This window comes from Molossus molossus, unplaced genomic scaffold (genome assembly GCF_014108415.1).
Source record: "Molossus molossus isolate mMolMol1 unplaced genomic scaffold, mMolMol1.p scaffold_m16_p_6, whole genome shotgun sequence".
Taxonomy (NCBI): Eukaryota; Metazoa; Chordata; class Mammalia; order Chiroptera; family Molossidae; genus Molossus; species Molossus molossus.
The window spans coordinates 99,205,873-99,218,667 of record NW_023425399.1 but is presented as its reverse complement, the minus strand read 5'-3'; the positions used below and the strand labels follow the sequence as shown (position 1 = coordinate 99,218,667).

The 12,795-nt window shown below is 48.6% G+C and overlaps 1 protein-coding gene across 2 annotated transcripts in view; it reads left to right on the top strand.

Moving 5' to 3' along the window:
* The window catches only part of MYO5B (myosin VB), a 303,619-nt gene that overhangs the window by 176,202 nt on the left and 114,622 nt on the right, over positions 1-12,795 (top strand). For both annotated transcript variants that reach the window (XM_036245270.1, XM_036245271.1), the window contains exons 6-9: positions 4,780-4,923; positions 6,341-6,422; positions 9,332-9,439; positions 11,076-11,185. In XM_036245270.1, the coding sequence (XP_036101163.1) occupies positions 4,780-4,923; positions 6,341-6,422; positions 9,332-9,439; positions 11,076-11,185 (444 nt within the window). The remainder of the gene's footprint in view (positions 1-4,779; positions 4,924-6,340; positions 6,423-9,331; positions 9,440-11,075; positions 11,186-12,795) is intronic.

The window sequence follows — 12,795 nt, the reverse complement described above, 5'->3', positions numbered from 1 at the left end:
CAAGAAAGCCTGTAACTATTAACCTATATAAGAATCTGCCCCCAACATACCTTACTGACCCCATCGCCTCTTGGTTTCTCTCGTGTGTCAACATACTGGAGCCACGTCACACCTGCACTTACTCTCAGCACCCTGCCCTGTGCCCGCGCTGTTCCCACAGACGGAGCCCTTCTGCGGGCTCGAGCCCATCGCCCTTTAAGATCCGCTTTGTTTTACACCTAGAGCCCTGTTCCTCCCGCTGCGCGTGGCTGGTCGCTCCCTTTCTGTTTCCACACTACCGGGTGTGCCCCTCGTTGTTATAATCCCAATGATGTAGAAGTTACTTGTTTCCATTTTTATTTTACTACAGATTTGTCCATGCATAAACCACAGAAACCCTTGTTCTGTGGTGTTATCCACAAATGGTGTCACAGTCGTCAGCCGTTTCCTTTGGTCCACGGGTCATCGCTCTAACCGCTGAGCCAAACCGGCCAGGGCTCTGTCAACCATTTTCTAACTAGCTTTTCACTCGACATTTTTTATTTATCCATGCAGCATACTCTAGTTTACTAAGTTGAACAGCTTTATGGTATCCATTGTATGAATATACCACATTTTACTTATCTCTTCCCCCCATTAGTAGACATTTAGGTTAGATTTTTTTAGTGTCACATACAGTCTGCATGGACGTCGCCATGCATGCTTACTTGTACACGTCTCTGCGTGTTTCTAGGTACTATCTAGAAGTAGAGGTGATGAGTTGCTAGGTGCATGCATGCTGTTTCATAGATGTGCCCAATTATTCTTCAGGACGGTGGTTCCAGTTTACACGTGAACCAGCAGCGTAGGGAGTCTCCTTTTCCATACAGCCCCTCCTCGTGTACAACGTGAGTCCTTCTCGGTTACTGCAGCTCTGGACCGTCGTTTCAGCCCGCGTCCCTCCGATCACCGCTGAGGCCGCGTCTCTCTTTCTGATGTTTATTGGTCATATGAGTTTCTTCTGTAAATTTCCTGCTTATATCATTTGCTTATTTTCCAAATTTTAACTGCTTGCATCATATTTGCCTCTTTTGTGGGACTATGGACTCCGTGATGGTCAGAGCTTGGGTTTTTATCATCCATAACAATCGGATTTGCGTCTCTCGTGCTTCAAAACGTTTCCTAAGCCAGTAACCAGAAAAATCTAGCAAGGGTATGAAAACTAAAGAACTACATCCAAATTCTTCACACACACACAGAAGTTGGACGTTCTTCATACCCAGAGTAGAGTTTCCAGGTGTGGTAGTAATAATGCAACCTCTTCCCTGTGTGGTACCGTTTTATACTTTCAGGATACTCGTAAACCCATCCCATCACTTCCCAAAGCAGCCTCGTGAAGTAAAGAGGACGTATCTTTCAGCAGCGATTTCAGACGTTGGGCAAGCTTTCCCTATGGAGTGATCTCTGGCATGGTCCAGGCTCTTGTCACCATTTTCCCAGTTACAAAATTTGAATTTTTAAAAAATGTTGGAATTGAGACTTATGAGTTGAAGTGAGATTGTCCCCTGGAATTTTCTACAAATTGGCCTCTGCTGACTCATGATATGATTAACATGTTTCTGTATCCCCTGTATTTCTTGCAGAAGGGTAGTAAAATTTAGAGGCCCGATTCGATTCGGGTTTCCTGTTTTAAAAAGAAAAACAAGAATCCTTCGTTGGCAATGTTACGTGCTCCTGTCAGGAGGCACAGACTCTCCAGCTGTGTTTCTGACGCTAAGCCGCCATCGGTTATGCCTCGGCCCGTTAATTCCTCCGGACTTACAGGATGGTGCTTCTCTTGTTCTCGCTCCCCTCTGTTCTTAGGTGAAATGAGTCCAGGAAGATAAAATTTCATCCACTAAGTCACCCTGATAGCACTTACACAGAAAAAAGAGGGTGGATGTTTGATTTCTTACTTAGCAATTGTCAGAGTAATGAGTTGGTCCTCTCCTATCCTCGGAGAGTCTGCCCCCCCCCTTTTTTAATCCTCACCCGAGAACATTTTCATCAGACAGAGTGGGAGAGAGCGAGAGAGAGAGAAACATCGACGTGAGAGGGACATATCGACTGGTTGCCTCCCTCACAACCCGACCAGGGCTGGGGACGAACTGCAACTGAGGTACGTGCCCTTGACCGGAATTGAACCTGCGACTCATTGGTCCACAGGCTGACGCTCTAACTGCTGAGCCAAACCGGCCAGGGTGGTTTTCCCCTCTTTTCCCTAAAAAGATATACGTGAAAATGAATGTCCCTTTGTCTCTGTCCTTCCGTTCGACCTGGCCTTGGAGACGTGGGAAGTTACCCACATGTGCCTCTTGAGGGCGTGGTTTGGAGATTCGGACAAGGACTGTGGAACTCCTGGTATGAACACCGACTTTAGACTCATGCATGCCTGAGTTTATCATCCAGAAACTTCCCAGCCACATGGACACACTACCTAATCCTTCTGAGTCTGTTTTCCCATAAATAGGTTGAAAATTAGTAATGCCTGGCTTCTCGGGTCCCTGTCAGGACTAAAGGAGCCTAAAGGAGCCCAGCCCAGGACCTGGCTCATGGTGGAGGCTTGGAAAACAATCACATTCACCACAGATTTAGGGAATATAGCCCTCCCTGCCATTTCCCAAACAGAAGCAGCTTCCTCAGTATAGTGGCGGCGTGTGGTGCGGTGCCTTGAAGGAGCAGATCTGTGAAGAGGTGGGACATGGAGACCTCTGACGAGATGATGAGTTTGGTGGGTGAGATGAGTCTTGCTCTCCCATGATTGGAGGACGCTAGACGTTAACTCCTCTGATTAATCGTCTCCTTCAGAGTCAGTCAGCTTGGCCGACCCGAGCCTGGCCCTGACCTTGGGCGGGTTCCATGCCCTCACGTGCCCTTTAGAGCGACTCAGTGTGACAAGGTTACACACTCCACTTCCCTGCAAAGTCAGCTCTGCATCCATGATGCATAGGAAGCTTTGCACACTTTAACCCTAAAAAGAGAAAGTATATATTGCAACCCCAACAGAAGATTTTAGGGTCTTAGGGTGGCAAGTGACCTTTGAGGGCAAGGACTCCAAAACTCTCATTTCACTGGGAGGAAAACGGAAACCCAAGTTCGTTTTCTCTTCCATTGAAGCCAACGTGCAGTCCTGCCCTCGTGGTGGTGGTGGGGGCTCATGGAGGACAGGGTGTAGGGGGAAACAGGGCAAGGGCAGAGACGGGGGAGCGTGCAGCAGGAGGCACCAGCCCGGGGGGAGGAGGGAGGGAGTGCTCCCGGAAGAGGGAACACGCGTGTGAAACGGGGGGCAGAGCGAACACGGGGCTTTCGAGGGCGGAAAAGGAGTTCAGGATTGTTTGAGGATGGAGACCGAAGGCAAGCGTGACTAGAGGCAGGCTGGGTCCGATCCACAGAGGGCAGGGGGCCACGGAAGCATTTCACACAGGGAGTGGGATAATCGGGTGCATTTCAGAAGAAAACCCTGGTGGTCGAGTGGGGAACTGACTGGGAGTCGAGGGGAAGGGAGGCCCATGGAGACAGGCTTTGAAGTCTCCAGGACAGAGCAGTGGGAAGATACGTGACAGCTCTGGGACGTGACGTCAGGTGTACTCGGAGGGTGAGTGGATGTGTTGGGCACAGGCCGCCCTGGGCTCAGTCCCTTCCTCAGTGTGGAGCGAGGCTTAGGTTTCTGTGAATGAATGGTTGCAGGACTCGAGGCCTCACTTAACTCATCTCAAAATAGAAACAGGGAGAGTTTTCCTGATCAAGACAACAGCGAAGAGTTTTCATGAGAGTTTATTATAGGTCAGCTTTTCCACCTTTTCAACAGCAGTGATTGGCTTTCAGCTGCTCTGTCTGCCTTAATAGCAGGTGCTAGCTGAGCCTTCTGTTTGGGGATGTCAGGAGGTGCTAATAGTTCTGTGGCTTGGATTTGACTAGCAGGGGCGGAGGGTGGATTGGGATTTGGGGTTTCCTTTCAACTTCTTTGTGCCTCAGATTTTCTAGACAACTGAAAATGTCTTGTGGATATTTTTGTAGCATTTTAACCACCCAAAAAGTGCACCACGTGAAAGGGATTAAAACGTTCATGTATTCGTTGCCAGTCCTTGAGCAATGTGCTGTCTGAGAGTGAGTGTTCACCCACTCATTTTTTACGTTACCGTCACCTGGTTTGATCTGCGCCTCTGCAGCGGTGTGAGAAATGGTACCCAGAGGGCAATGGCTTCTGGGTTTGTCCTGATGATGGGGCGCAGAGGCCTGGGTGTTGCCCTGTGATCTTTCTGGGAAGCACCGTTTATCGGTTGGGAATGACGTTTGACTGCTTGGTCATGGAGACCTAATCAAGGTGGACTCAGCCCAGGAGGTTTTATCTTCTCACAAAAAGTTCAGAGCTCTTGTGCACTGGTGCAGTGGCTTGAGGGTGTCCAAGCCGTGGGCTCTCTGAGTCTCTAGACATTTCCTCATGGTCGCAAAGTGACTGCTATGTCTGTAGCTATCACGTGCATGTTCCAGGCAGGAAAAAGGAAGAAGAGAGGAAGAACGATGAGGTGCACCTTCCAGTTAGTCGGTCTCCTTTCTAGAGCCTATCAATCAATGCCTCACTGTGGTCGGCCATCCTCATGGGCAAAGGAGGCGGGAAAATGATGCCCTGTTTTGTTGTAGCCTGGCCATTGTCATCCCGACAGCAGAGGGGTTCGGTAAGGAAGGAAGAGGGAGAGAACAGAGGTGCTGCCACAACATACGGTCCTGAAATTAGGAACGCCCTTCCCGTTCCACACATCTTTTATCTGTTTGTTTGAACAGGCCATCGGAAATGCCAAAACCACTCGCAATGACAACAGCAGCCGCTTTGGAAAGTATATTCAGATTGGCTTCGACAAAAGGTACCACATCATCGGAGCCAACATGAGGACCTACTTGTTGGAGAAGTCCAGAGTGGTCTTTCAGGTGTGACACGGGCTTGTTTGTTTTTTTGTTGTTTTTTTTTGCCGTGGATGCTGATACTTGCTCCCTGATCCCACTCCCTGTATCCAAAGAGCAACTCATCTTTGGAACCGGGAATTGGATGTGCTTGTTCCTTTGGTTTTCTTTCTCTTCTTCCATCAGTGAGTATTCATTCAAACGCTACAGCATTGTGGCTGAAAAACCTTTTACCAGTTATTTTCAGTGAGTATTGTTTTTAGATTCGATCAACAAACATAGATTGAGTGCCTGTTATGTGCCAGCCTGTGTTGGATACTGCAGATAGAGTGAGGAATGTCAGTCTGCTCCCTGCGGGTGTCAGTCATGGTCAAGGGACGTCATACGCTGTCTGTGGGTTTCAGCTTTCCCAGGAACCATCTTATTTGGCAGGTTATAAAAAAAAGGGAAAAAACCTATTTGGTTTCCTTTTCGAATTAATTGAGTTCCTACTTCTCCCCAGACTCAGTTCTTCATTTCTGTGGGCTCACCTTCCAGCTCCCTTTTGATGTCCCATCACTGAACCAAGACACTGGTCTGTGCCCTGGTGTGAGCCAGCCTTGCACTGTTCCCCAGGTCACCTGGCTTCCTGGCCCTGACATTTCAGCTGCCTTCAGAAGGACATCAAACACAGCCTCCGCTGTTTGTTTCTCAGTGACACCTGTCCCGTGCCGATTCTTAGCGATAGCTTCAATGAATTTCTTAACCAGCTCTATTGTTTTATCTTCCTTGTATTGCCTCGGCGTTTTCCCCATGCCCAGGTTTGATTTGGCAACCCCACACCCTCGGTTTCACTGAAGCAAAGCCGACAGCCTGCTGTGTTGGGTGCAGGTTGGGGGTGTTGGCCATGGCTCTTCCCTGAACATCCCTGGAGCTTTCCTCTTGCTGTTCCCCTTGCTCAGGCCCCTGAAGTCCCCCCCACCCCACCACCAACACCAACGTAAGGCAGGTCCGGCCCGAAGGTCTGCTCTAGGCCCTGTCTCTCGTGGACCTTTCCTGACTGTCCATCCTGATGATGGGCAGGAGCGGAGCTTGACCTTAGTTCCAAGCCTCCCAGAGGAGAGAGGGAGCCGACAGCTGGGAAATCAGTCTGTGCGGCACGGACCTGCAGCACGGCTGTGGCAGAGTGTGTGCTGATGCATGGGCCACTGCTGGTGGGATAGCTGCGATGTTCTCCACAGGAGAGACAAGGGGATACGTGTTCACTTAGGAGGTGGAAATCCTCCAGTGGGAGGAAGGCCCCATGATAGTGACTGGAAGATCCAGAGGTGGGAATTGAAGGGGACACAGATGTGGAGGGAAAGTCTTGACCTCTGGCACCCAGAGCACCCTGGTTTTAGAAAGGGTAAGGGGACAATCTTGGGGGTGACCACCCTAAAACCACTTAACTTTGTCCCTCCTTTAGGCAGACGATGAGAGGAATTACCACATCTTCTACCAGCTCTGCGCCGCTGCCGGCCTCCCGGAGTTTAAAGAGCTCGCGCTAAGTAAGTGAACGGGCGCCCGTCCCCTGGGCGCCTGCGCCTGCAGCAGCTGGTGGGTACACCTGGGGCTTCGACAGGAGGAAGGGGCTCTGCTCGAAGCCGGTCGTGGGTCCTCGTCTCGGCTCTGCCTCTCCGTGGGCAGCATTCCCTAGCCCTCTTTGAGCTTTGTTACCAGGTAGTAAAACAGCGTTCATTGTGCACAGGCTGCCACCACAGAAAAGTCTGGGACAGTAAGACGCAAGGGGCGGAGCAGTGTTTGCAGAGCTAAGAAGAATTTCCAAGCATTATTCTTTTGAATATACTTCCACTTTTTTTTTTAAGCCTCACCTGAAGCTATTTTTCCATTGCTTTTCAGATAGAGTGGGAGAGAGGGAGGGAGAGAGAGAGAAAGAAACATTGATGTGAGAGAGACACATTGAGTAGTTTACCTCTCGCATGACCCCAACCAGGGCCAGGGATGACCCTCAACCGAGTACGTGCCCCTGACCAGACTCGAACCCGTGACTCTTTGGTCCATGGGCTGATGCTCTAACTGCTGAACCAGACCAGCCAGGGCCATAAAAATGCTTCCACTTTTGACATCAAGAAATGTGTCCCAACCATGAGGATTCTAGAGGTTTAATAAATTCCATCACTTAATTGTGGCCAACCCATTTTGAATCAAATGAAGGATTGAGACGAAGGCAAAGAAAGAAGGGAGTGAAGGTAAAGCAGGGACAGAGTGGGGGTGCTCAAGGGGCCTGCCCGCCGATAGAGCCTGGGCCTCGCGCGGGGACGGCAGGAGCTCCAGGGGGCAGCCCCGGGATTGTCCCTGCACACCCGCGCTGCAGCGCTGAATGGGGATGCAGCCACTGGGCCTGTGCGTGTCACCTCGTTGATCCCACCAGGTGGAAGACAGCCTGTCGGTGGGCCCCCGTCACCCTGGGTTTCTGCTAATGCTGTTTGCTGAGGGGCCTTAGCAAGAGTAGTTGCCTTGAGATTATTGACTTGGAGCCTGTGGAGTTGTCAGCCAGGGCCAAGCAGGAGGAGTGGGCAGGCGTAGTTCTTGCGATCATACAACGTGGCCCCTCTCCTGGGGGCCCAGGCCTTTCTGTCCTTGTGCAGGGGCTCTGTCATAGAGTAGTGACTGCTCCTGAGTCCTCAAAGCCACCTCCCGAAGGACATGTGTGATGAGGGCAGGCCTGGGGGCCATGCGGCATCTGATGCTTGCCGAGGATCCTGTCCCGGCCTGGCCGTATATTTGGGAGGTGTGGGGAGGCCCACTAGGAGCAGATGGTGTGGAGAGCTGGGTGTCTACATGGAGGTAGGTTGGTCTTTCTGCCGTGGTGAGAGAGAGACTTCTGAGGCGTTGCTGTCCTGGACCCTGATCCTCACCGTGTTTCAGGTCAGACCCACCTCTGGCCACTCCAGCCTCTTCTCCCAGTCGCTAAAACACATCATCTGTCTCGGACCTCCACCCGCTGTCCTACCTCTGTGCCCTACTTGCTGTGAGTTCCTGTAGCATTAGGGGCCTGTGCCATGCAGTTTACCATGGGTTCCTTCGTTCATCACACCCCACAGTGTGAGGGGCTGGGGTGCAGCGCGGGGTGCAGTAGGGGGTCCTGTCCTCACTCAGCTTCCAGCCATCGCAGCACAGTGTGGTCAGGATCGCTGAGCCAGGCGAGCCAGTGCAGGGCTGAGGTTCCCGGGGAAGTGATACTTAAATTGCGAGGAAGACTGGTTGACTCCTAAAAAAATAAAAATAAATTGGGGGGAAGCCCTGGAGGGCATATTGTATGCTGGCTGTGGACTGAACTGACTGTTCATTGTTCGCAAGTAAGAGCACAGACTCTGGGTACGAGGAGCGACTGTTACAACCTTGTGTGGCGAGCACGGCACCTTGAGGCTCTCTGTTAGCTTGTGGCCACAGGTGACTGTGGGCCGGACACATTAGTGGCCACTGCTGTCCTCTCTCCTTCCCCGAGAGGGGAACACAGACCCAAAGGGGCTTTTCAGGGCTAACATGCAGGAGATGAAATTTTTTTTCTAAGGTCAGTCATGTAGAAAATGAACAAATATCGGCAAGATCCATTTGGCTGTATTTGGACTATTTTGTCCCAAATGTGACTTTAAGGTAACAGGGAAGAAATCCTAACTTTTTGCGCTCACAGGAGTGTATCGGGGTGAAAATAGCTTCCTTATTCCGTGTCTTTGCGAGACGCAGGCTCCGAGGGCTCCCGGCTGGATGGGTCGGATCTGCTGGGGACTACCCAATTCAATCCGCTTCTTGCACTCCAATGGGCATGTGCCCTCTGAGAGCATCTTGGGGTGAAGCGCGACCTTTGATGAGCTCCTGTGTTCTGGTGCTGTCTGTCATGCAGGGGTGGGACTAGGCTCTGAGGGTCTCAGCCTTGTTTTTGTGCCTGAGTAGCTCAAGGGTGCCCCAACTTGGTAAAACAACAAACGAACCAAAAAACCATGTCACCTTGGGAACATCACTGCCCCTCATTTGCCAAATGAGGTTGTCAGACCGAGATCATTGTAGATCACGAAAGTCTGGGATTCCAGGGTGGGTATTCGTCTGCCTGTGTGCACCAGCTCCCTTTAAAAATCAAGTCAGTGGTGAATCCCACTATACAGTGTACTACCCATGATTTACTCATCTTGTATGTTCACATGGTCTTCACAGAATTGTTTTACACAAATACAGCAGCTCCTTCTGGCAGCATAGCATCGGTTTCTGTCTTTTGTTCTTTAGTTTTGTCTCCCATTTGCCATCGTCAATAAAGGTAATTTCTGAAAGGTAATTTCCCCATCGGCTGGCAATACAGTCAGATATGGGGTGGCTTACTAATGGAGAACAAGTCACCATCTGCAGATAAGTGGGATGAAGTTTCCCTCTATGCCTGATGCCTCCCCTCCTCCCCCCACAGCATGCGCGGAGGACTTTTTCTATGCGTCCCAGGGCGGAGACACGTCCATCGAGGGTGTGGATGATGCGGAGGACTTTGAGAAGACTCGACATGCCTTCACCCTCCTTGGTAAGAGCTTGGGACTGGGGGAACGGTGGGGAGGGGCGATCACAGAGAGACGAGCATGGCATGTCCCACTTGGCTGTCCGCCTTCGTCAGGTGATGGGGAGCCCTCTCGTCCCTGGTGAATCTGCTCTCTTCTCCCACCCAGCTCTCGGGCTATGATGCTCAAGGCTCGGGGCTTTGTTGACCTTTCCTAAATATAAGGATTTGAGGGTTCCTCCACTTTGTGGGTTACCTGAGTACAGTTTTTAATCCTAGCATGACACACTTTTACTCCCGTTGATATAGGTGTTGCTGACTTTTTTTTAGCCTGATAAATTATTGCTTTAAAATTAAGTAACTGTAGCTAAGGAGGAATGTGGAAAAGCAATTATATTATTTCCTAAACTGGGTGGTAGGCTGACTGGTGTTCATTATATTATTCTGTAGCTTTTTTTAAATCCTCACCCAATGATATTTTTTGCATTGCTTTTTAGAGACAGAGAGAGAAAGAGAGAAAGAGAGAGAGAGAGACATCAAGACATCAACTGGTTGCCTCCCGCATGACCCTGACTAGGGCCAGGGATGAACCTGCAACCCAGGTAATTGCCCTTGACAGAGAATCAAACCTGCGACTCTTGGTGCACAGGCTGACATTCTAACTGCTGAGCCACACCGGCCAGGGTGATTCTGTAACTTTTGTTTTTATCGTCACCTGAGGACACGTTTTCATTTTTTGTTCAGATAGAGTGGGAGGGAGAGAGAGGAAAAGAGAGAGAGAAAGAAACATCGACGTGAAAGGGACACATTGAGTGGCTGCCTCCCGCACGCATGACCCAACCAGGGCCGGGGACAAACTGCAACTGAGGTACGTGCCCGTAGAGGGAACCGAACCCAGGTCTCTCTGGACCGCAGGCCAACACTCTAACCGCTGAGACAAACTGGCCAGGGCATGTAACTTTTTTTATATGTCAAAATATTTTGCAATTTAAAGAGAAATGATAATGCCTTAAAGCTAAGTATAAATTACAAGAGAATATCCATGTCTTCGGTGACTTAGTTGTGTAACTACATTTGACATCAGGTGTTTGCTGCCACAGTGGCTTTGGGGTAGGTGTGCGTGTCTGTCGCTCTGAAGGAGCAGATGGTGTGGTGAGCAGCAGCTCCCCAGACCCCAGCCCTATCACAGCACTCCCAGGAGAGGTTTCTCCTCCGCATCCCCGTTGGCACTTTGGGTGTGTGCCACAGATGTTTGCAGGATATTATGTTGGGAGAAAAACGACTGCAGATAAATGACCATTCTTATTAAATTCATAAAAACATCCATAAAGCGTCCGGTTGAAATCTAAGTCCAAAATGAGTCTGCAGATTGCTGCTTCTCCTTTGTTCCTGGAGAAATTAAAATGGCACCGTGACCCATCTGGTGTGATCAGGACAATCAGAGTGAAGATACTTCCCTCTTAGTGTGGAGAGCCCCTTTGCCCTCTGAGCTGTTACTGTGAGTGGTAATTACTTGGTGAGGAGCTGGGATCATTTTGGGAGTTACTGGCCCAGAAAGGGAAATCAAACCTTATTTCTTTTAAAGCCCTTTAAAAAAGGGTAAAATGTCCTTCCTATCCTGCTGTGGATATTGAGTGTCATTTGTTCTTTTTTATTTTTCCAGGAGTGAGAGAGTCCCATCAGATAAACATTTTTAAGATAATTGCTTCTATCCTGCACCTTGGCAATGTGGAGATTCAGGCCGAGCGCGACGGCGATTCCTGTAGTATATCAGTAAGTCGCACACGGGCGCCGAGATAAAACGTACACATCTCACTCTGTTCTCGCAGTTTTATACAACTGAAATGTGCCTTTGCATTTGGAGGGCACTCGTAGGTTATTTATTCTTACCAGTAATGGCTTCTGTTCCCTTGCTGATAGTTTTCTAAAAGAACAAATCCTTTTCAAATCAGCTGCCATCAAATTTCTATCACAGAGGGCAGGCAACATAATGCTATTCAATAAATTATTTTTTAAAATTTATTTTTGAGAGAATTTTTTGTTCCACTTATTGATGCAGTCATTAGTTGATTTTTGTATGTGCTCTGACTGGGGATTAAACCAGCAACCTTAGTGTTTGGGAAAACACTCTAACCAACTGAGCTACCCGGCCAGGGCTCAATAAATTATTATTGTTATTTTAAATTTATCTTTATTGTAGAAAGTATTACAAATGTTCCCCCACTTTCCCTCATTGACATCCTCCTTTCCACTCCCACCCCCCTTCTTCCTTCCCCATGCTATTGTTGGTGTCCATTGGTTATGCACATATGCATATAAGTTCTTTGGTTTATCTCTTCCTGCACTCCACCCCCTTTGATGTTTGTCAGCCTAACAACCAATTTGTACTTCTTAATCCCTTTACCTTTTTTGCCCATTTCCCAAACCCCCTTCCATCTGGCAATCAACAAAATGTATCTATGAATCTGTTTCTATTTTGCTTGTTCATTTTGTTTGTAGATTCAGTTGTTGATAGATATGTATTTATTCCCTTCTTATTGTTCATATTTTTTGTCATCTTCTTCAAGAAGACCCTTCAACATTTCATATAATACTGGTCTGGTGGTGATGAACTCCTTTAGCTTTTTTGTTGTTTGGGAAGCTCTTTATATGTCCATTGATTCTAAATGATAGCTTTGCAGGATAGAGTAATCTTGGTTATAGGTCCTTGCTTTTCATCACTCTGAATATTTCTTGCCACTCCCTTCTGGCCTGCAAAGTTTCTTTTGAGAAATCAGCTGACAGTCTTATGGGAGCTCCCTGGTGGGTAACTAGCTGCTTTTAAGGTTGTCTCTGTCTTTAACCGTTTTTTTTTCTTTTGCATTTTTTATTAATATATTTTTGTTACAGATGTTTCTCCTTTTTCCTCCCTAGACACCCTCCTCCCACTCCCACTCCCTCCTGCCCCAGCATTGTAACCTTTTGCTTTTTAATTACAATGTGTCTTGGTGTGGGCCTCTTGGGGTTCATCTTGTTTGGGACTCTCAGTGCTTCCTGGACTTGTATGTCTGTTTCCTTCACCAAGTTAGGGAAGTTTTCTGTCATTGTTTTTTTTCAAATAGGTTTTCAATTTTTTACTCTGTCTCTTCTCCTTCTGGCACCCCCATGATGTGAATGTTGGTATGTTTGAAGTTGTCCCAGAGGCTCCTTACACTATCCTCATTTGTTAAAATTCTTTGTCTTTTTGCTGTTCTGATTGGGTGTTTTTTGCTTCTTTATATTCCAAATCAATGGTTTTATTCTCAGTTTCACCTACTGTACTGTTCATACCTATAAATTATGCTTTATTTCAGTTAGTGCATCCTTCATTTCTGACTGGTCATTTGTCGTGCTCATAAGGTCCT